We start from the raw sequence: 23,911 nt of genomic DNA, 5'->3' as shown, positions 1-23,911 counted from the left end.
TTTGCAATGCTGAAACCAGTCTGTCAGCTGGCTGCGTTCTTATCTGGAACTTGAGGTTTTCTTCCAAATGTCCTGTTATTAGCAAAATTCAGTTTTTTGCAGTTGCAAGACTGAAGCTCACATTTTCTTGCTGGCTGCTGGCCAGGTTGCTGTCAGCTCCTACAGTGCTCTCACTACCTGTTTTTGTGTCCCTCTCCATCTTCAGCAGCATTGTCATGTTGAATATGACTTGTCCTTCACATCTCTGAGTTCCTCTTCCGCAGCCATGTGTAGAAAACTTGCTGTTTTTAAAGGGCTCATGTGATTAGGTGAGACACACTCAGATGATCTCTCAACCTTGAGAGCATCTGATTTGGAACTTTAATTCAATTTGCAAAATCCCTTCACATCAGTACTTGGATTAGTGTTTGATTAAATAATCAAGGGCTGGGAATTGTGGGGGCACATTTTAGAATTCTGCCTACCACACCCCGAATCTGAACCTACACTTGATATTATACAACTTTCTAATTTTTATCAATCTGATGTATGTAATCTGATTCTTCTTAAAATGACTTCTTTTAATTTGCATTTCTCTAATTCCTAGTGAATTTAAGTATTTCTTTACATGCATCTTAGCCATTTGAGTTTTCCATTCCATAAACCAACTTTCCCAATTGGGGAGCAGATTATTTTCTCTTTCTTCTTTTTTTGGCAGGAGGTTCTTATGTATTCTGTTAAACACCTGTTGATTTTAGGTATTACAAATATTTTCTTAATCAGTCATTCATCTGTTAACTTTGCCTGTATCTCCCCTTATTAAATAGAAATCCTTAATTTCATTGTACTCAAATTCATCAGTTTTTCAGTATATCATTTGTGATTTGGGAATCTCGTTAAAGAAATTCTTTCCCACTGGCAAAGTCACAAAGTTGGATGCTTAATTCATATAGTTTTATTCTTTCTTTATTACTAACAGAAGTATTTAAGATTGCAGTCCTAAGTTTGTAATCTTACGTTAGTAGTTTCTCAATTCAATAATTACTTTTTTTTTTTTTTTCTTCCCTTTTTGTCTTTTTTCGTGACCGGCAACGGATCACAACCCTCAGTGTCGCGCCCGTACTGGACCGGGACCGGCAACGGGATCGCAACCCTCGATGTTGCACCCGCCCCTCGCTCAGCCAGTGAGCGGCCGGTCTATATGTGGGATCCGAACCCTCGGCGGGAGCGCCGCCGCACTTCCCAAGCGGCGCACTGTAGCAGTGCGCCACCGGGCCGGCCCCTCAATTCAATAATTACTTTAAAGAATTGAGGTGAAACTCATATAACACAAAATTAATCATTTTAAAGTGTGTATTTCAGTGGTATTTAGTTCATTCGTGTTTTACAACTACCACCTCTGTTAAGTTCCAAAATATTTTCATTACCCCCAAATAAAATTCTGACACTTTTTGCTCATTTTTTCTGGTTTTTTTTTTTCTGTAGTAGGACAGGACTTTGGAGGTACATACCTTACCAATTTTGCTGACTTTACTCTCAGTAATTACTTTTTAAAATAAATGTTTTTTAATGCCCCTTTAATATTCTGAAATAAGATTTATAGGTTATATAACTTAATACACACAGAAGTTTTTAAAAATCAATGTAATGCCTTAATTGTATAAAGGAGAAATAAAGGGAAGTAGTTTATAATAAAGTGGTATGAATTTCAGTATGTAAATGCTCACATGACATTAGAAATCATAATGAGGTGGCAGTATGTTTGCACCCATTTAAATAAATTGGATTTAGGAGATGTAAGATCAGAATCCATTTTGTACAAGTGCTGATAAATGAAAGACTAAAATCTAGTCATGAATACCAGACTATTTTATATGTACAGTCATCTGTCTGTATCTGCTGGGTCTTGGTTTCAGTACCCCCCTTCAACCCTACCTCAGTCCCTCACCCCCATCTTGTGGATACTAAAATTCTGACACTTAAATCCCTGATATGAAATGGTGTGGTATTGCATATTACCTATGTATATCCTCCCATATACTTTAAATAATCTCTATGTATGTAAAGTTATGTTATACCATATCAGTTTTATATTTGTATTATTTTTTATTGCTGTATTTTTTTTGTTTTATTTATTTATTTATTTATTTATTTTTGTGGCTGGCCAGTACAGGGATCCAAACCCTTGACCTTGGTGTTATAATACCATGCCGTAACCAATTGAACTAACCAGCCAGCACTGTATTGTTTTTTTATTGTTTTCTTTTTTTGCCAATATTTCGATCCCCAGTTAATTGAATCCATGAATGCGGAACCCATGTATACAGAGGGCCAACTGTGCAAAGAATGAGAAAAATCACCTTAATTGAAGTTGCGATAAAACACCAATACAAATATAGACTAAAGGATTGAAGGAAAAGAGAAGGAGTATGGTAGTCTTATAAATTTGCTAGGCCTTATTTGGCAAGCAATTCTTCAGTAAATAATTAGTGAAGAAATATCAGAAAACATTTTTTATTTTGAAATCCTAACGTATGTCAGTCAGGTCAGGTATTTAGTCTTGAGTACATAGGTCCTTTGAAACAAACTTTTACTGATAATGGAATATAAGGATGGATTTCTTTTTACCAAAAAGCATTGATAGAACCTCTAGAACTAGTATCAAAGTAAGTTTGGAAAATAATTTACAAATATAAATGAAAAATTCAATTGGTTATTGTATGAGTCCATTTTCTGTTGCTTATAAAGAAAGGACATTTAGTTCTTACAGTTTTGGAGGCTGGGAAGGAAGTCCATGGTCCAAGGAACATATTTGGTTAGGGCTTTCTTCTGGATGGGAACTCTATAGGTCCCTTAGCAACCAGGATGTCACATCGCAAGAATGGGCTGAGCAGGAGAGCTAACCTAGCTCACTCTCCCTGTGAAGCCATAATACCGCACCCATGAGAACTGATTATTTCATGAATGGGTTAATCTGTACATAAGGGCACAGTCCTCATGATCCAATGACCTCTCTAAGGCCCCACTTCCCACCCTCTTACAGTGGAGATCAAGTTTCCAATACGTGAACTTTCCAATACATGTCCGATACATGGGACATATTTGATGCATAGCAGTAATTTTCACATTACATTTTTAATCTATACACACACCTATATATGATATGCAATATTTTTAGAACAACCAGTAAAATTACAGACCTTCATTTCACGTCTCCATAATTCTAATATTTGGTACTACGTCAGTTAAAAGTAGTCTTACATTCTCTATTACATATTTAAAATTTGTTTTGTTGCCTTTGTAGTAATTGCACTGTTATACTAAAACATTTTCAAGTAAATGCAGATTGAAATACAAGAGGAAGTAATTTAAATTTCTTCCAAAAAGGTAGGTATGATAGTCATAATTTGATTCAGAAGCTTTCTTAATTATACTGTTTAAATTGTGTTTGAACTCCAAATAGTTTTTTAGCTTAACTTTTATAAATGTTGGCTGGCTTGTTTTCTATATGTTTCAAATGGAATAATCACCCTGTCTATATTATAAGTTCATAAATGTCTAATTGCTTATTGTATCTTTTAAAGATAAGGTCCTGCTCTTTCTACCCCTAAGTTGCAATGAAAATTAAATGAAATAATGTGTTTGAAAGTTTAGAATGTATTTATAAAAGTCTGTATTAAAAGCATTATTATTAATGTTTTAAAAATATAACAACACATGTTCCAGAAACTCTTCCCTTGAGAAAATTGTCTCAATCATAGCTCAAAATTTTAAGAGATTATGTAGTTCTTCATATTTAAAATTTTAAATTCAGATTCCTTGCCTCAGCTTGCCCCTTAATCAAAATCACTTTTTGGGGGGGAGGGGAGTGCAGTTTGTGACAAAAGTACTTTGTCCTTTGATTGTTCTATGTTTTGAAAATATGGAGCAAACTTTCTTGACTTTAGTGCTTCCCATGCAGGTATTTTCTCTTTTAGGTGTGTGGTAAGAACTGTCTTTATTTTCATGAGAATGACTTGTCCTCACATAGGTTTAATTGCATTATGATTTTTAGTTGTGGCACATATGTGAATGTGAAAAGCAAAGCAAAACATGTAATAGCTTTTTGTGGCTTATGTTTTTCATTTGCAGTCTTCAAGCAAAATAAAGGAACCTGAGGAGAATTTCTTCAATGTTCCTGCTTTCTTAACTGTCTCAGGACAACTTCATCTAGAAGTGATGTCAGGGTACAGAATTTTCTTTTTTTCTCTTTTGCTTTTACTGGTTCTGGTTTGGGTGAGAGTAAAATTGTGCTTTTCTTCCCAGTGCTCAAACTTAAAAGTTGAAATTAGTCTGTATCATTAGTTCACTTGAATTTACCAAAAGTACATTTAGATTGACAATTTGAAAATATCCAGATTTCTTACTTAAAAATATCACATCAGTCTAGAATTCTGTTCTTAGTGAAAAATGTAACACAGAATATGATGTGTGACTTTTTCTTTTTAATAATCTTGCCTGCTTAAATCTCCAGCATGTAATCATAATTTACATGTAATTAATCATACTCATGGAAGTAAAGGCTGTTCATAGTTCACACCTGAACCAGGTATAAGCCCATTTCCTTTTTAAAAGATAAGTACCTAGAACAGATGGAAGAAAACATTTTTTCAGTAATTGGTTTAAGTAACATTAACTAATAGATCCATTGTGAGAATTGCACAACAAAGTAGCAAGTCTTATGTCAGATCACATGAATTTTAGCCACTGTCCTCTGGAAAGTTACTATATTCCTTTGGGCCCAACTTTCCTTTTCATTGAAACAGGGGATTGGACCAGAAGATCTTTAAAGTCCTGTCTAAATCTAAATTCTGTGATTGCGTGGTTAATTTCCTAATGCTGACTCAGCAAGTACTGAATTTCCTTTATACATCTTTGTTTTCTCATTAGTAATAGGGACTTAAAAATCTCTTCAAGAAACAGCTCTAGTGAAAAGAAGGGAATCTTTACATGTTTTTCATTTTTGTAAAATACACAGATGGGAAAACTCAAAGGAATGTAATAGAGTAGTTTGCGTGTTTATTTTTGTACATACTTTGCTGGCAGGATGGAAAAGTCAGTGGTGGAATAAAGATGGTCTTGAAAATAAAATATACTTTAGATTCTTTTCTGATTTGTCTTGGAGACAGAAAGGTATTATTTGATAATAACCAAATAGTTGACAATATTATCAGAATACTATGCAGAAGAACTATCATTTAATAGCACTGTGAGATTGTAGGATTTGCAGAGCTGCATTTGCCATGTCAGCCATGTCATGGAAAGTTTCTTGTGCTTGTCAAAGTATAATTTTAAAAAATTAAGAACATAACTTGTACAAATATCAAGTGAACATGTATCAAAGATTTTATTTAATTTGTTAATTACCGAGGGAACAAGTAAAATAGTAATCCTATTTCAAAGAGCATCTGAGGAGCTCTGTATTCATAAGCAATTTAATAATTGGAATAAGATTGCTAGGTTAGTTATAAATTGGTTAATGTCTTACAGACCAGTAATCCCTAACCTTTGGGATTATCTCTTCTATCTGACAGGAATTATTTGCAACTCTAACTGAACAAAAATCTAAAAGTTAACATGTAACTTCACTTCACCTGGGATATGTAATTCCATAGTAGATAGAATTATGGAGCAAGTACATTCCCCTAAGTAGTTAAATAACCTTCGAATGGGTCTGTGTCCCCATATTACATTGAAAGGACATCCTCTTGTTAAGACCTTCTACTTTTTGGCCTTATATCCAAGGTTTGGATAACTTTTCTTAACAGCCTTTCAATATTTATTTCTTAAAAATAAATATTTAGGGGCTGGCCCGGTGGCGCACTGCTACAGTGCGCCGCTTGGGAAGCGCAGCGGCGCTCCCGCCGAGGGTTCGGATCCCACATACAGACCAGTTCCCGCTCACTGGCTGAGCGAGGTTCGGGCGCAGCACTGAGGTTTGCAATCCCGTTGCCGGTCCCGGTCCGGTACGGGCGCAACACTGAGGGTTGCGATCCGTTGCCGGACACGAGGAAAGACAAAAAGGAAAAAAAAAATAAAAAATAAAAAATAAATAAATATTTATTTCTTAAGTTAGAGGCAAGTTGTCTCCCGTCTCAGAAATGTCATGTGGTCTGACTAGTTAGCTCAGCTGGTTAGAGCGTAGCCTTGGGACACCAAAGTCAAGGGTTCTGATCCCCATACTGGCTAACGCCAAAAAAAAAAAGTCTGCAAGATGGTAAATTTCATGTTAAGTGTTCTTACCACAATAAAAAAAAAAGAAATATCATGATATGTGAAAGGTAAATTTTTACTAAATGTTTGTTTCCCTGTTATAATCTAGTGTATTATTAAATATACCTCTTTCCCAGTAAAAAGTGCAGTGAACCACAGAACACAGTGTACAGTGAAACTTGACAGAAGATTAAATTGGTGGAATATTAGGTTTTTTGCTTTTTAATGTGTTATGGAGTATTTCAAATAATGTCAGTCAAATGTTCTTAGTTTAATATGTGTAATTTTAGTACTGTCAATATACAGTACATCATGTTTCTGATTAGTGCATGATTTAATCTCCAATAAGAAATTGTTAATCCTCTTTCCCTCAGCTTTGTTTTTATTTAATTTTATTCAACAGACTTTTTATGTAGAGTAAATGATACTTAAATTTAGAAGGTTACCATTTTTCGAAAGGATATCTATATTAGTTTAGTAGGTTTATGGCTCCATTTTAAAGTTAAATTTGTTTGTTTTGTATATAAACATTCTATTTTGGAAAAAAATTTATATATAAAGAAAAGTTGCAAAAGTAGTGCACAGTTTTTGCATACCCCCCACTCAGTTGCCCATATTGTTCCACGGTAATGGAAGATGTTCACATTTGTCAAAACTAAGAACCTGGTATTAGTACATTACTATTAACTAAATTCCATACTTTATTCGGATTTCACCAGTTTTTCCATTAATATCTTTTTTTTTCTTTCCAGGGTCCAATTCAGAGTACCACATAAAACTTAATTGTCATGTTTCTACAGTCTCTCACAGTCTGTGACAGTTTTCTTAACCTTTCTTTTTTGTGTCCTGTAGAATGTACCCCAATCTGGGTTTGTCTGATGTTTTTCTCGTGATTGGACTGGGGGTTATACGGGGTTTTGGAAAGAATACCACAGAGGCAAAGTGTTTGAAATTCTGTATGGACATATTTATTTATTTATTTATTTAATTGGTCATTTATGTCAGAATGGACTCGTGTGTTTATTTTATAGTTTGGATTATCATTCAATACTGTGTTACCTACTTTGTTGCGTAAACTTCTTTAGTTTTAGTTATTGGGAACACATGCAGATTGAATCGTGTCCCTTTGAAGTAGTGCCCTCATCCTTTGAGTATTTCCTTATTCTCTGGTGCGACAAGATGCCTCAGGTTTTTTGTTTTGTTTATTTTGTTGAATGCTCTTTACCACCTTTATTTTATTTATTTATTTATTTATTCATTCATTCATTTGTTCATTCATTCATTTTTACAGTTGATGAACCTACAGTGACACATCATCACCCAAGTCCATAGTTTACATTAGCATTCGCTCTTAGTGGTGTACATTCTGTGGGATTCAACAAATTTATAATGACATATATTCTCCATATAGTACCATACAGAATAGTTTCACTGCCCAAAAAATCCTCTGTGCTCCTGGTCATCCCTCCCTCTTCCTAACTCCTGCTAACCATTGATCTATTTATTGTTTCCATAGTTTTGCCTTTTCCAGAATGTCATATAGTTGGAATCATACAGTTTAGCACTTTTTCAGATGGTTTCCTTTACTTAGTAATATGCATGTAAAATTCCTCTAGGTCTTTTCATGGCTTGATAGCTCATATCTTTTTAGTGCTGAATAATATTCTATTGTCTGGATGTAACACAGTTTATCCTGAAGGATATCTTGGTTGTTTCCAAGTCTGGGCAAGTTTCCCAGACTTATTTTTTTTTATTTTCCCTATCCTAGCCATTTCTCCAAGGAGCGTGGTTTCTTTTATTGGAAAATGGTATTTTAGAAACCAGGATTTGGTCACTATGTATGTTTGTGCTGCTACCTGAGTCCTCTCAGCAGACAGAGCTATAAATATATAGTTTTTTAAATTAGACAAGTTTAAGTGTTTTCCTCACATTTTGCAAAAACTGCAGTTTAGAAGTGTCATATAATAAAATATTCCATTTCTTGCCAGTTAAAGCCAGAATTAGAAGGAGATCCAATGTATTTGAAAGAATTTTTTATTATTATTGTTTTTCTTTTTTGTTGTCGTTGGGTTTGTTTTTCCTTTTCGTATTACAGGAGTTTTTTCCTTGTGAATTTTTGCACTAATACAAGCATATTTCAAGTTAAAACTGATGCTTTCCTCTTGAACATTGTTGTTGTAAGTATAAATTGGTACAATCTTTCTAGAGGAATACCTTTTCACCTAGAACTTCATTTCTGGGAATTTTTCTTAAGGAAATGATCTGACAACTCTACCAAGATGTATACACAAAAATGTTGAAAGCAATTTTATTTATAATAGTGAAAAATTACTAACAATATAAACGTCCTTTTAAGAAGATTGGTTAATCCTCAGTATACTAAGAAAAATAGTCATCACCATTTACCATCTGGGGCTAATGAGCCTTTTTTTAAATAAATATTTTAAAGCCATCTTAATAATGTACAGAAGTAGAAAAAAAGGGATAATGAAAATCAGCCTTACTATAAATTTTCATAATTTAAACATAAGAAATCTAAAAAATTTTAAACTGCTTTGGTGAAAGATAATTTACATACCATAAAAATCACCAAAGTGTATAATTCAGTAGGTTTTAGTATATTTTTGTAGTTGTTCAAACATCACCATAATAATTTCAGAATATTTTCATAACCCTAAAAGAAATTTTTTCCCAGTAGCAGGCACTTCCTATCCTTGTCTCTGCCTCCCACTCTAGGCAACCATTAATTGGTCTGCTTTCTGTCTCTATGAATTTACCTATTCTGGATATTTCATATAAATGGAATCACAGTATATGTCATATTTTATGACTGGTTTATTTTTCTTAGCATGATGTATCAGTACTTCATTCCTTTGTATTGCCAAATAACATTCTTTTATAGGGGTGTATCATATTTTCTTTATCCATTTATAAGATAATAGGCATTAGAGTCATTGCTACTTTTTGGCTATTATGAGTTATTTTATGAATATTTGAATAAAAGTTTTTGTCGGCATATGTTTTTATTTCTTTTGGTTAGATTCCTAGGAGTGGAATTGATGGGTCATATGATAACTATGTGTAACTGTGTGAGAAAATGCTAGAATATTTCCCACAGTGGCTACACCATTTTACAAGCATTCCGGTTTCTCCACATACTTGCTAACACTTATTATTGTTTGTCTTTTTTATTGTAGCTATTTTAGGGGGGTGTAAAGTAGTATCTCATTATGGGTTTGATTTGCATTTCCTTAATGACTAATGATGTTAAGCATCTTTTCATATGCCTATTGGCCATTCGTATATCTTCTTTGGAAAAATATCTATCTATATCCTTGGCTCATTTCACAGGTTTGGTAATTTGTCTTTTTATTATTGCATTGTGAAAGTTCTTTTTGTATTCTGGCTACAAGTCCCTTATCAGATATATGATTTGCAGATATTTTTCAGATTTCAAATACATCTTTAATAGGTTCTAACTTATTATTACTTCTGGTTTTTACACTCACATAATCAAAAAGCAATACTTTTGAGAACTTTGTTGAAGGGAGGGTGGCCATTTTTTTTGCTCCATAATTGTAAAACATTTTTATTTTTAGGTTAAACACGAAATAGAATTATCAAATTAATGATTATTTTAATGTTTACATCATCTTTTTTCTTCTAAATACCTTTGTATCATACTTACCTTTAGCATTTGTTTACTTATTAATCATATCAAGTAAATTTAGTTCACAAATATCATAAACAATGAAAGAATATTGCCACATATCCTTGTAGCAAAATAGGAAGGTCCAAGTTCTTATTGCAGATTATTGCTTGATGAAATCCTTACTGTGGAATGACTAATTGGATGAAAATACCTTTTCTTTTTTATCCTTTGAAATGTATTCACTTAGTTATTGTGTTTGAGAAAAATCCATTTAGATAGATATCGTTATCTGAAGGCTTGTTGTCTAAGGCTTTGCTTATACAGCCAGGTTTACCATCATTATTAGAGACTAGATTGTTGCAATCCATCTCTTTCCTTTCATTTTCTGATTTGTCTGATAACTATGAAATAGCTTTCCCTATCATTTTTTTTCTCTTTGGTATTATGAGTAAAAAATAAAATATCTAAATTCTCAACTGTGTTCTGCGAAAACTACAAAAAAGACCACAGCGATGGTGTATCCAGGCTTCTCCTATATCTTCTTGAAAGATGACACAATACTTTGTGTACTACAATAAGAAAACTGAAGATGATATAGTGGTAATAATTTATTTCTATTGCATTTTCATCTTAAGCTCCTCTATTCTTCCATTTTCTTAATATTTTACTCTTTTTTAACTTAATTAAGAACAATTAATATGTAATGATTAAATAATTCCTAGGATGATGAAATAGCAAGATGTTTAAAGATACAGGAAATGTAAGAACATTAAAACCCCATATGTGTCTTAGATTTATGAGTGGATTCAATGGGCTTTATTCCATTTTTTAAAATACTGAAATTTTTTGGATGACCTCTGTACTGGCTTGAATTGTGTGTCCCATAAAAAGACAAGCCCTAACCTGTGAATGCAACCTTATTTGGAAATAGAGTCTTTGCAGACATAATTAAGTTAAGGCGAAGTCATACTGGGTTAGGGTGGGCCCTAAATACAATCACTGGTATCTTTAAAAGCAAAAGGAGATTTTGATACAGAGACCCAGAGAAGACACACCAGAGGAAATGATGGAGTTTGCATATGTTGTCCCCTCCAAAACTCATGTGGAAATCTGATCCCCAATGTGGCAGTGTTGGAAACTGATTGAGTCATGGGGGCGGATCCCTCATGAATGGATTAATGCTCTCCCTGGAGGAGGGGGGATTAATGAGTGAGTTCTAGCTCTATTAGTTCCCGCAAATTGCTTAAAAAGACCCTGGCACCTTCTCTCTCTCTTGCTTCCTCTCACCATGTGATCTGCTTGTACCCACCGGCTGCCTGCCACTTTTCTGCCATGAGTAGAAGCAGCCTGAGGCCCGTGCCAGATGCAGCTATCCCAGAAACGTAAGCCAAATAAACCTCTGTTCTTTATAAATTACCCAGTCTCAGGTATCCTGTTATAGCAACACAAAACGGACTAAAACAGGAAGGAAGGCCATGTGAAGATGAAGGCAGAGATTGGAGTGATGCCAAGGCTTGTGGGAAGCTACCAGAAACTAGGAAGAAGTAAGGAAAGATTCTTCACTAGAACCTTCAGAGAGCATGGCTATGCCCACCCCTTGACTTCAGACTTCTAGCCTTCACAGCTAAGGAATAAATTTCTGTTGTTTTAAGCTACCCAGTTTGTGGTACTCTGTCACAGCAGCCTTAGGAAATGAATGTAATGTCTAAGAGTATATAAGTCTTGAAATATTAATTTTTATAAATAGTTAGAACTGCTCAACAAAGAAACTCAAAAATTAAACTTGGGTTTAATGGATCCTGGAGACATACTGAACGTTAAATTATGATTTGTTCATTAATGGATTACTATACAGGCATTAAAACGGGTGATGAAACTTTGTTTTTAAAAAAAGTGGTTATAAAACAGGAAGTAGAATGTGATTTCAGTGTTTTAAACTGTGCGTGTGTATATATACATAGGAAAAAGTCTGGAAGAACAGACAACAATATTCAACTTGTAAAAAATGGCTATTTCTGCTAATTTTATTTCCTCCCTCAAATTTGTCTTTTTTCAGATTTGAAAAATTAGTGTTTACTGCTTTTATAACCAGGAAAAACAAATTAGCTATTTCCATTTGGGGGGATAAAATAAGCTGGGGCTTTAGGCTGATTTCATTCCAGTTTGATTAGTTGATTGGTTTCTGATTGATATGAGGAATCCTAAACCTACTCCCTTGGGTTATTTCATCAATTCAGATACTGAGCTGAGAAGCCCTAAAACATTCATAGTCAGGATACTCTCATCCTGTTATGTGGCTATGAATTTTGACTTCCTCCTAGACTCCCTCCCTGTTTTTCCCCCAATAGAAATCATTTCTCTCTTTCTTTCCTATCTTATAGTACTTATCTATTTCATGTAACAAAGAAAAAAATCCCTCTTCTTTTTAATGCTTAGCTAATGTATAGTTCTTTTTGTATATGTATCTCTCATAGATTATACATCCCTTGCGGACATGTCTTTCTTAGCTCTGTGTCCTCATAATTCTTAGCAAGTAGTAGATATTCAGTTTAAGTATTGTTAAATTGAATTCGTAAGCACAAATTCTCAATCTTTTTTTTTCTCTACTGTTTATACTATAAGACTGAGCCTATTACAGGAGTTAAGTATATGTTAATCACTCCTTTTACTCTGTTTCGTGGAGATATATCATCATGAAACTTTGTTGTTATTGTTTCCTGAATGTGTGTGAATGATGATAAAGGTTCTTTATGCTGATCTCTTGATGGTGGGATATCAAAAAAAGAGATTTCTTCTTTTAGTGTATTGTCTATGTTAAAAGTTAACCTATGTAGATAGAAATATGAATTAACAGACTGTTGGTTTAAATAAATCAGGAACTTCAATCATTATCGCCTTGCCAATTTCATTTTTTGTTTAATGCAGCCAGAGGATGAGCATTTCTGGCATATTGATCAGCAAGTGCAGAGGCTTCTTAGTAGGAATATTTAGCTTGCTTGGGTTCAGATACAGAGAATGTGTATATATGGGTTTACCAGCGGTTGGATATTGCTAAGTATTTGATGGAAGTAAATATAGGTTCAGAAGATTATAATGATTTACCAAAAAATCTGTGCTGGGTAATCAGAGAAATGAGGAAATGGGGGTAGAGGGTGATAATGGAAAAAGTGGTATACGTAAAGAATTAGAAGTCCTAATGAAGTATTGTTGGTTTTACTAGCATGAAAATCTGGACTAATACAAAGTGATGGTCAAAGAATGGTGTTATGAAGTTTATATCTCTAACATGGATTCTGCTCTCCATCTGTTCACTGAAGTGCCAGTTGTCTTCTCCAGTTGACTGTTGTACAAGCACCTCAAACTCAACATGATCAAAACTAAATTCATTATCTTGTTCCCTAAATCATTTTTTTCTTCTGAATTCCCTATCTCAGGAAATGGCACTACCAACCTTCTGTTTTGTCAAAACAGATATATGGAAATCATTGCAAATTCTTTTTCCACACCCTTTGCATCCTTCCAATTCATTTGCTTCCACTTCTCTTTCCTTCAGCTATCCTAAACTGCACATAATATTCTTTTTTTAAAAAAAATACTTATTTTTTTTTTCCAATATACAATGTGGTTGATTATTGTTGCCCATTACCGAAACCTCCCACCCAACAATGTCCTTTCTGTTTGCTTGTTGTACCAACTTCAAGGAATTGTAGTTGTTCTGTCTTCTTCCCCCCCACTCCCAGTGTGTGTGTGTGTGTGTGTGTGTGTGTGTGTGTGTATTTATTTATTTATTTTTAGCTCCCACCAATAAGTGAGAACATGTGGTATTTCTCTTTCTGTGCCTGACTTGTTTCACTTAATATAATTCTCTCAAGGTCCATCCATGTTGTTGCAAATGGCAGTATTTCATTCGATTTTATAGCTGAGTAGTATTCCATTGTGTAGATATACCACAATTTCCATATCCACTCATCCGATGATGGACATTTGGGATGATTCCAGCTCTTGGCTATTGTGAAGAGTGCTGCAATGAACATTGGGAAACAAGTATACCTTCGACTTGATGATTTCCATTCCTTTGGATATATTCCCAGCAGTGGGATAGCTGCGTCGTATGGTAGATCTATCTTCAGCTGTTTAAGGAACCTCCAAACCATTTAATGCAATCCCCATTAAAATTCCTATGACATTTCTCTCAGAAATGGAAAGAACTATACAGTCATTTATCTGGAATAACAAAAGACCACGAATAGCCAAAGCAATGCTGAGCAAAAAAAAGAAAGCGGGAGGTATTACTCTCCCTGACTTTAAACTATACTACAAAGCCATAATAACCAAAACAGCATGGTACTGGTACAAAAACAGAGACACTGATCAATGGAATAGAACAGAACACCACCATTTAATATTCTAAGCACATCATCCTGTTTCACACATTTGTGTTCCTTTGCATATGCTGTATGCCCAGGTTGCTTTGTGCTTTCCTATTTTGTAACACTGGAATCATCCATTTATTTCTTTATAGCTTAGACTATGAGCTTTTGAATTTAGGGACTGTGTCTTATTTAATTTTTTAACTATTAACTTAATACAGAACAGAGACTTAAATGTTTATCAGAAAAGGGTTTCTATCAATTCTGTGTTTCAAAAAATGTTGAAATTATCTGTTTATAAGCTTATTTTCCCATTAGCCTTTAAATTCCTCAAACTGTATCTTGTTCCTCTTTGTTGTCTTAGTTTGTGGTAGTACCTCATTGTCTGATCCAATGCTCAAAAATCAATCTCAATTCAATTCAGCATTTACTGAGAAACAACTGTGTGCCAAGTACTAGGCTAGGTTCTGGGATATAGAGATGAACAAGGCAGATATGATCTCAACCTTCATGATCCTGTAGAGTCTAATGAACAAGATGGGCATTAAATACAAAATTAGAGGTGTGATAGCTGTTATAAAAAGATTGTCCCAGGGACAAGAAGAACATATGTTAAGGGAATTTCACCTTGTCTGGGTTGAATTGAATTTAGAGGTAACCTTATTAGTAGAATGACTCCATGGAAGTGCATTTTTAAATGTCATTTCTATTTAGTGACCATCGGCTGTTATATTTGATGTGGATTCTCTCGCTTTTGTAATATTGGAACAAGAGAAATCCAATTAATACATCTCTTTTTTTCCCATTATTATGGAGTATTCGTGGTGTGTAATCTTTTAGTTACTGCAGTACACATTATCTATATTTGGCTTTGGAATGTCTTTTGGTACTTTTATGTCATGTCTGATGTATTACCTTGAATGAATTATATATAGCCAAATTAAGAGCTAGAAAACTAGCTTCTCTGTCCTGTTCTTTTACCAAATTCCAAATACTCATGCTTAGAATATTTTATAAAACTTTATATGAAGAAATTGTGTGGTTAGAGTGTAGTGCTGATAACACACCAAGGTCCAGGGTTCGATCTCTGTACAGTCAGGCACCAAAAAATTTTTTAAAAAGAAAAAGTTGTGGGCTGAGCCCGTGGCGCACTCGGGAGGGTGCGGCACTGGGAGCGTGTTAGTGCTCCCGCCGCGGGTTCGGATCCTATGTAGGGATGACCGGTGCACTTGTGCAGCCGGTCTCAAAAAAGAAAAAAAGAAAAGAAAGTTGTGCTTTTATATCCTTTCTGACTTTAGGAGAGCAGCCAGGATAATGAAGGATCTGGACATTGTGGCCTAAAGAAATGGTTGAAGATGATGGACACAGCACAGGGAAGATGAAGAGGAAACGTGATTTGATAGTTGTTAAAATCTGTTTGGTAGGCTTCTGTGAGAGCCCTATGTGCAGAAGAGTAAATTTTTTTTTTTTAAAGAACTTCATTGAGATGTAATTCACATATCATAAAATTCACTCTTTAAAAGTATACAATTTAGTAGTTTTTACTATGTTCACAAGTTGTGGAACTGTCACCATTATATGATTTTATAACATTTTCATCACTCCAAAAGAAATCCCATACCTATTAGCAGTCACTTCCTATTTTTCCCTGCCCCCAACTCCTGGCAGATACTACTGAATCAGAAACACTGGGAGTGGGACCCAGCAATCTGTCATAACAAACCCTCCAGGTGATGCTAATGCTGAAAACCACTGCTTTAGAGAAAAACTCTGTTCCCTGGGTGATAGGTACATCGGGCTTCCAGCCATTCCAGTGGAAGGGTGAGGGAAAATTGACTATTCCATACACAAACTCTCGATGAATCCCCATCTCTCCTACCTCAACCTCACTAAGGTTCCCTGTGCAGGTTACCCTGCTTCTGCTGTAGCTTACTCACTCTATGTATATTCCAGATAAGGCTTCCATGTTTTGCCATATTGGTCATCACCTAACCATCTGTTTTCTGTCCTTCAAAAGTTAAGGTCTCTTGTCCAGCAAAGTCCCCCTTCCCCCTTTTTAAAATTTATTATTATTTTAAGGCTGTCTCAGGAAGGCATCAGTATAAATATCTGTGCTTAATTCCTCATTTTAACTTCACTTTTATTAGCCTGAATGGTACTAATTTGCTTTAATAGCTAGTTAGGTTATACATTGTTTGCATAGTCATTTAGTATCTAATGTTTTAACTCTGCAGTGCCTGTATTCCATCCTAGGAAGTCTAAACACTGGGTTCTCTAACCATTTCTAATATTGAATTCCTGTGTGAAGGTGAATACCAACCTGACTTATTCCAGTGGAGTAGCTCCACTTTTCTGTTATCTAGCTCACTGAGCTCTAGCTAAGCAAAAAAAAAATATCTGAAGGATTGAGTGACTTAAATAAACAAGTTTTGTGTGAGTTGTTTTAAAAAAAAAAAATCTCAGTCTGTCCTTTGAGTAATGATAGAAATAGAACTCATTGTGCATGAAATGCAATGCCTGTTGTTGCTTTCTAAAAGCAAGTGCAGGTTACTGTAGTGAGACATCAAATTAATCCTTAGTAATTAGACCAATATAGACAGCAATTGGAGCTATAAAAAGCAAAACTAATGTTGTTACTTCTTTCAGTTACTGAATAATCTTATCCAAATTCTATTTTGCTCTGGCTTTAATTACTTTTTTTTTAGGAAAAGGAGAAAAAAATCTGTGTTGCATGTTTGCAGAATTTAGGTTGGGCTGGGAACAGAATTTTTGTCATTTTGACTTTTTTTTTTTCTAGCCTGTTTTCTTCTGCTAAAAATAACTGTGGTTACTCATTTATTCAGCAATAATTTTAGTGTTCACCCAAATGGTATGTAACTGTATTGGACACCAAGTAGGATGTTAAAAATGTGGGACAGCCCCATTAATGAGCATATAGAGGATTGTCAGTGCTGTTATAGTGTGAAGCAGCTATTATGATAATGTTATCCCTGCCAAAAAAATACTGATCTTGTCCAAATGATTGGTTCTGTTAGTTGAAATAAATGCAGTCAGAGAGACTTATATTGTAATTCTGGCTTCTTTACATACTAGTTTTATAAGCTTAATGTATGAGTCTCCACTATTTTATTTAATCAATAAAAATAAATTATAATGCCTCTGGACTCTGCAAAGAGTTCCCAACAAGAAGACCCTCACAAGATGTAGCCCCTGGACCTTAAACTTCCCAGACTCCAAAACTGTAAGAAATAAATTTTATTTCTTTATAAGTTACCTAGTTTCAGTATTATAAGCAACAGAAAACTGACTAATACACCATCCTTTCACTTTTAGTCTATTCGTGTGTTTGGATCTAACGTGAGTCTCCTGTAGAGAGCATGTAGTTGGGTCATGCTTTTTTTAGTCCATCTTGCTGGATTTTTCTCCATCAAAAATCTTTGTTTTTTGATTATAGAGTTTAACCCAGTTGCATTTAAAGTAATTACTGACAAGGAGGGACTTCTGTCATTTTGCTATCTTTCTATATGCTCTCACAGCTTTTTTGTCCTTTATTTTCTGCATTACTGTCCTCTTTTGTGTTTAGCTGATTTTTTGTAGTGAAATGTTTAAATTCCTTTCTCATTTCCTTTTGTATATTCTATAGCTGTTTTTTTGTGATTACCATGGGATTTCATTTAACATCCTAAAATTATAATACTCTAACTTGAATTTATACCAGCTTAACTTCAATAACATGAAAAATCTTTATTCCTTTAACAGCTTTGTCTACACCCATTTGTTGTTGATGTCATAAAATTACATCTCTGTACATTGCATGTCCCCAAACATAAACTAATAATTCTTTGAAATGCAATTAGCCTCTTCTTAAATTATGTAGAAAACAAAATGTGGAGTTACAATCCAAAATTGCAGTAATACTAGCTTTTAGACTAATAATTTTCTAATGTATTAGTCTCCTAAATCATGTGGAAAACAAAAAGTACAGTTACAAACTGTTGTTACAGTAATGCCCATTATCTTTATCAAGATCTTTATTTCTTCATATAACTTCAAGTAACTGTCTAGTATTTTTTCATTCACCCTGTAGGACTGCCTTGAGCATTTCTTGCAGGGCAGGTCTGGTGGTAATGAACTCCTTCAGCTTTTAACTGGAAATGTCTTAATTTCTCCCTTACTTCCCCCCCCCCCAAGGGTCAAGGTCAAATTTAATTTAATTTTAACTTTTTTTTTTTTTTTTTTTTTTTTAATTTTATTTTGTCAGTATACAATGTGGTTGATTATTGTGGCCCATTACCAAAACCTCCCTCCCTCCTCCCTCTCCCCTCTCCCACCCAACAATGTCTTTTCTGTTTGCTTGTTGTATCAACTTCAAGGAATTGTAGTTGTTATGTATTCTCCCCCCCCCCGTTTTTATTTTGTGTGTGTGAATTTATTTATTTATTTTTAGCTCCCACCAATAAGTGAGAACATGTGGTATTTCTCTTTCTGTGCCTGACTTGTTTCACTTAATATAATTCTCTCAAGGTCCATAGCAGTAACTAACATCTACTCTACACTTTACAGTTAACCAACATGCCAATTTCATTTATTCCACAAAACAATCTTTGAAATCGGTGTTATTACCCGTTGTATTGGTTTTTTAGGGCTGCCATAACAAAATACCACAGACTGGGTGGCTTAAACAACAGAAATGTATTTCCTCATAGTTGTGGAAGCTGGGAGTCTGAGATCAAGGTGTCGATAGGGTTAATTTCTTCTGAGGCCCTTCTCCTTGGCTTGTTGATGACATCGTCTTCCTCCTCCTTGTATAGTCTTCCCTCTGTGAGAGCCTCTGTCCTCATCTTTTCTTCTTATAAAGAAACCAGTCATACTGGATTAGGGCCCACCCTCATGACCACATTTACTTTAATTGCCTCTTTAAATGCAGTGCCTATCTTTAAATACAGTGATATTTTTAGGTACTGGGGGTTAGGACTTCAACATACAAATTTGGGGTGGAGAGGAGACATAATTCAGTTCAGAACATCCTCATTTTATAGACAGAGAAAATGAGGATACAGAAGGGTAAGTGATTTTTCTAAAGGGCCACCAGACCCCTTAAATCGAGTATCTGCTGGCTTGGGCTCAAGTGCTGAGTTCTGACTCTTGAGTTCTCACACTTATAGGATGAAACGGCTACAAGGACCTGGGTGTGTGAGGGGAGAACAAATCAGAAATACTTTTTCATGTCTTCAGAAGATAGACTGACTCAGCTGAGGCATTCATAAGAAAACAGACCATTTTAAGGAAAGAAGTATTAGTTAGGTATTACTATTTTCCACTCACACATATCCCCAAACAACTAAAAAGTCTCCCTTACTTTTGAAAGACAGTTTTGACAGATGTAAGATTATTGATTGACTTTTTTTTTCTTTTAGCAGTTTGAATCTATCTTCCCACTGCCTTCTAACTCCCAAAGTTTCTGATGAGAAATCTGTTGATAATCTTATTGCCCTTGTATATGGTAAGTTGCTTCTCTCTTGCTGCTTGCAGGATTCTCTTTGTCTTTGCAAGGTTTGATTATAATGTGTGTTGAACTCTTGTTGAACTCATCTTACTTAGAGTTCATGCAGCTTCATGGGTGTTTATATTCATATCTTTTATCACATTTAGGAAGTTTTAAGCCCTTATTTCTTCCAATATTCTCTCTGCCACTTTCTCTCTCTTCTTCTGTGACTCCCACATGTATGTGTTGGGCCATGTGATGGTATCCCAGAGGTGATTTGGGCTCTGTTCACTTTTCTGCACTCTTTTTTCTTTCTATTCCTCAGATTCAAGAGTTTCCATTTTCCTGTCTTTAAGTTTACTGATTCTTTCTTTTGCCTGCTCAAATCTGCCTTTGAATACCTCCAGTGAATTTTTCATTTCAGTTATTGAACTTTTCAGCTCTAGAATTCCTTTTGTTTTCTTTGTAGGTTTTCTGTCTCTTTATTGATTGCTATTTTTTTATACACATTGTTTTCTTGACTTTCTCTGCAGCTTTTTTCACTTCTTTGAGCATCTTTAAGAGTTACTTTGAAGTCTTTTTTGAGTAGATCTGCTATTTTTTCCTTTGAATGGGTCATATTTTCATTTTTATTTGCTATGCCTTGTTGTTTTTGTGAATACTTGTCATTTTAATTTAATAATGTGGTAACTCTGAAAATCAGATTCTCCTTCTTCCCCAGGTTTCATGTTTTTGTTTGTTATTAGTATTATTATTATTATGTTATTGTTGTAGGGTGTCTCTGCACCAAGGATCAGCCTAAGGTGTAAACTTAAGGCCACTCTTATTTTACATTTAAGAGGCAGATTTAGCATGTGGATTATGATAGAGGTTGGGAAATGGAGACCTGTTTTTTGTTTCTGAAACATTACTTAGTGACTTTTTCTTAGTTTCCTCAACTACGTACTTATTCTGGGCTTTTCTCTGGATTTTCCTTTAGGACAGTACAGTGTGAGGTTCAAGCAAAAAATTTGAACTCTAGGCAGATGGTATTTTAGGGACTACTTACTCTACAAAGAGTTACCTCAATTATTTTCTTGTATGCCTCTCTTGGCCAAAATATGTGTTTAATTTGATAATATTGGTATTTCATATACAGGTGTGGCAGATTGGGTGTAACTTGGGAATTTGAAGATAGCTGGCCAAATAGTTTAACCCAGAGTCTCTCTGTTATCTTTTGTGTAGGTCAGACCATGATCCATATCATTAAGCATACAAGCGTACTTCAAAAAGTTCATGGAAAGATTCATATTTTAATTACATTTTTCACAACTTTTTGAAGTACCCTTCTATTTGTTTTTACTGTTCATATAGCCAAAGAGGCCTGGTATGGCAGAGCAGTAGCTCTTCTCTTCTTCCTCTTCTTCCAATTCAGGGAAAATGAATAGGCATTTTTCATGCATTATTTCTATAGGCTAAGTGTGCCTTTATTTATTTTATTTTATTTTTTGGTGTCTGGCTGGTATGGGGATCTGAACTCCCAACCTTGGTGTTACCAGCACCACTCTCTAACCGAGTGGGATAACCAGCCAGCCTAGGTGCTCCTCTAAAAGCAGGTTGCTTCTGTTTTCTAGTCTGCGATGGTCCATCCATACTTTTGTATTCATAAACCAAGCTCTGTTTGATTTGGAGTCTGTCAAAATACTAGAAAATTTTGGTTTTATTCAAAACCAAAATTTTGAATGGAGTTCTGGAGTCCTTATGCAAATATACCTTTTTAATGAAATAACACCTTGTGTATCAATTATTTGTCCCTTTTACTTTCAAACATAATTGGTAATTAGAAAATCTAGATCAGTGGTTCTCAACTCTGGCTGTACATTAGAATGTTTCAGGAGCTTTTAAAAAATATATAGATGTTTTAGCTCAGCCTTCCTTGAAAATTAGATATAATTGGTCTGAGAGTGGGACTGGCATAGGATTGTATTTTTAAAGTGCCAAATGTTATTCTGTTATGCAGCCAAGATTGAAAACTACTCTAGAATCCACTTTAAGAACTCAGTGGTTCTTAAAGTGTAGTCCTTGGACCAGCAGCATCAGTATCACCCCTGAACTTGTAGAATTGCAGACTTTCAGGCCTATTCTAGCTACTGAAGCAGAAATTCTGGGGGTGGGGCCCAGCAATCTGTGTTTTAAAAAGCCTCAGGTGATTCTAATGCAAGCTAACGTTTGAGAATCACTGCTGTAGATCATCTAAGCATTTATAACAAAGACTTCTTTTACTTAATGCCAACCTTCTCAGCTTCACAGTGCTTCAGAATGATTCTGGACCTGAAAGTAGTTAAAGAAAGGGGGTGGGGAGGGAAGCATGCCACAAGAAAAGCCTTTGTTGGTAAAATCCCTGAGCCTAAATAAAAGTGGCCATAGCCAAAAAGAGCTTGTATTAGTCTATTTCTGTTGCTTATAACAAAATACACAGAACTGAGTATTTCATAAAGAATATGAAATTTATTGCTTACAATTCAGAGGCTAGGAAGTCCAAAGTTCAGGGAACACATCTGATGAAGTCTTTCTTTGGTGGTGACTTCAGTAATGACAGAGTATTACATCACAGAAAATGGAGCAGAGAGAGCAGAGAGACAGACTCTTCTTTTAAAGCCCTCAGAACCACACCCAACTACCATTTTTAATCCATTCATTATTGCACTGTCCTACAATCCAGTCACCTCTTCAAGGCTCCACCTTTCAATTACCATAATAAGATTTCCCACCCTCTTAACAGTCACAGTGGGGGCTGAGTTTCTAATACATAAAACTTGGGGGACACAATTCAAGCTTCATTGAGTTTGGGGGTGACATAATTCAATCTGCTACAGAGCTATAAAGTATATTGGATGTGTTACCATTTTTGTATCCTAAAATGGAATGCAAATATATCCTTATTTACAATCAGTGCTTATAAATGACTATTCCTTTCCACTAAGAAGGGGCTATAGATGAAAAAATAAGGCAGAAAACAGTGGCTTTGAGTGGTAGGAAGTGGCAGTCACAGAGATAGCAAGTAACCGATGGTGGAAGAAAGGCAGGCTAGGAGCAGCCATCAAGAATGGAATAACTGTTGAACGCAGGGGCAAAAACCACCCACATGATGGTGACATTAAAGGTACAAAGCTTCCCTTTGGAACATGTGGCAGTGTTTTGTGGGGGTATGGGACCATTGATCATCTGTGCTGCACTTAATAGTTTTTAAGAATGTACACATGCACCAGTACAGAAAGTAGGCCATGGAGTCAGACTGTTTAAGTTAAAGCTAGCTTTGGTATACTATGCTGGAGTAGTTTGGTTTCTATACTTATGAACTGGAATGAAATCACTTCCCTCATATGATAACAAGGGTGAAATAAAACATGTAGAGAGCCTGCTAGACACTGTGTCAGTAAACTTTTTATGAGGAACAGCTGGATGGCACAGGAATTTGAACCCTTAACCTTGGTATTGTCAGCACCATATAGTAAATTTTTTTTAACATATGATTGGTAACATAACATTAAATTTTACATTAGTGACATTGTGCAACCAAAACCACTGTCTAGTTCCAGAACATTTTCATCACCCCAGAAGGAAACCCCATACCTATTAAGCAGTCATTCTCTGTTATGGACTAAATTGTGTCCCCCCAAAATTCTGCATTGATGTCCTAACCACCGATACGATTGTATTTGAATAGTCCCTTTAAGGAGGTAATCAAGGTTATGTGAGATCATAAGGGTAGGACCCTAATCTGATAGAACTGGTGCCCATATAAGAAGAGGAGGTGCCAGGTGTGCATGTGCACATTGGAAAGGCCATGTGAGGACACATCAAGAAGGCAGCCTTCAGCAAGCCAGAGAGTCCTCACCAGAAACCAACCCTGCTGGCTTGATCTTGGGTTTCCAGCCTCCAAAACTGTGAGACAATACATTTCGGTTGTCAGAGCCACCCAGTTTATAGTATTCGCTTATGGCAGCTCAAAAAGAGTAGTATATTCTCCATTTCATCTCAGCCCAGCCCCTGGCAAATACTTTTCTGCTTTCTGCCTCTATAGATTTGCCTATTCAAGATATTTCATATAAATGGAATAATACAATATGTAGCCTTTTATGTCTATCATCTTTCACCTAACCTAATGATGTCAAGGCTCATCCATGTTATAGG

The 23,911-nt window shown here is 35.2% G+C and overlaps 1 protein-coding gene across 4 annotated transcripts in view; it reads left to right on the top strand.

Annotated features, from left to right (window-relative positions):
* Positions 1-23,911, top strand: part of NARS2 (asparaginyl-tRNA synthetase 2, mitochondrial (putative)) — a 140,246-nt gene that overhangs the window by 59,449 nt on the left and 56,886 nt on the right. For all 4 annotated transcript variants that reach the window (XM_008566129.1, XM_008566118.1, XM_008566123.1 and 1 more), the window contains one exon: positions 4,111-4,205. In XM_008566129.1, the coding sequence (XP_008564351.1) occupies positions 4,111-4,205 (95 nt within the window). The remainder of the gene's footprint in view (positions 1-4,110; positions 4,206-23,911) is intronic.

This window comes from Galeopterus variegatus, unplaced genomic scaffold, assembly GCF_000696425.1.
Source record: "Galeopterus variegatus unplaced genomic scaffold, G_variegatus-3.0.2 Scaffold15, whole genome shotgun sequence".
NCBI lineage: Eukaryota > Metazoa > Chordata > Mammalia > Dermoptera > Cynocephalidae > Galeopterus > Galeopterus variegatus.
Note: the sequence above shows the minus strand (reverse complement) of the source record. Positions and strands in the feature narration are given on the sequence as shown.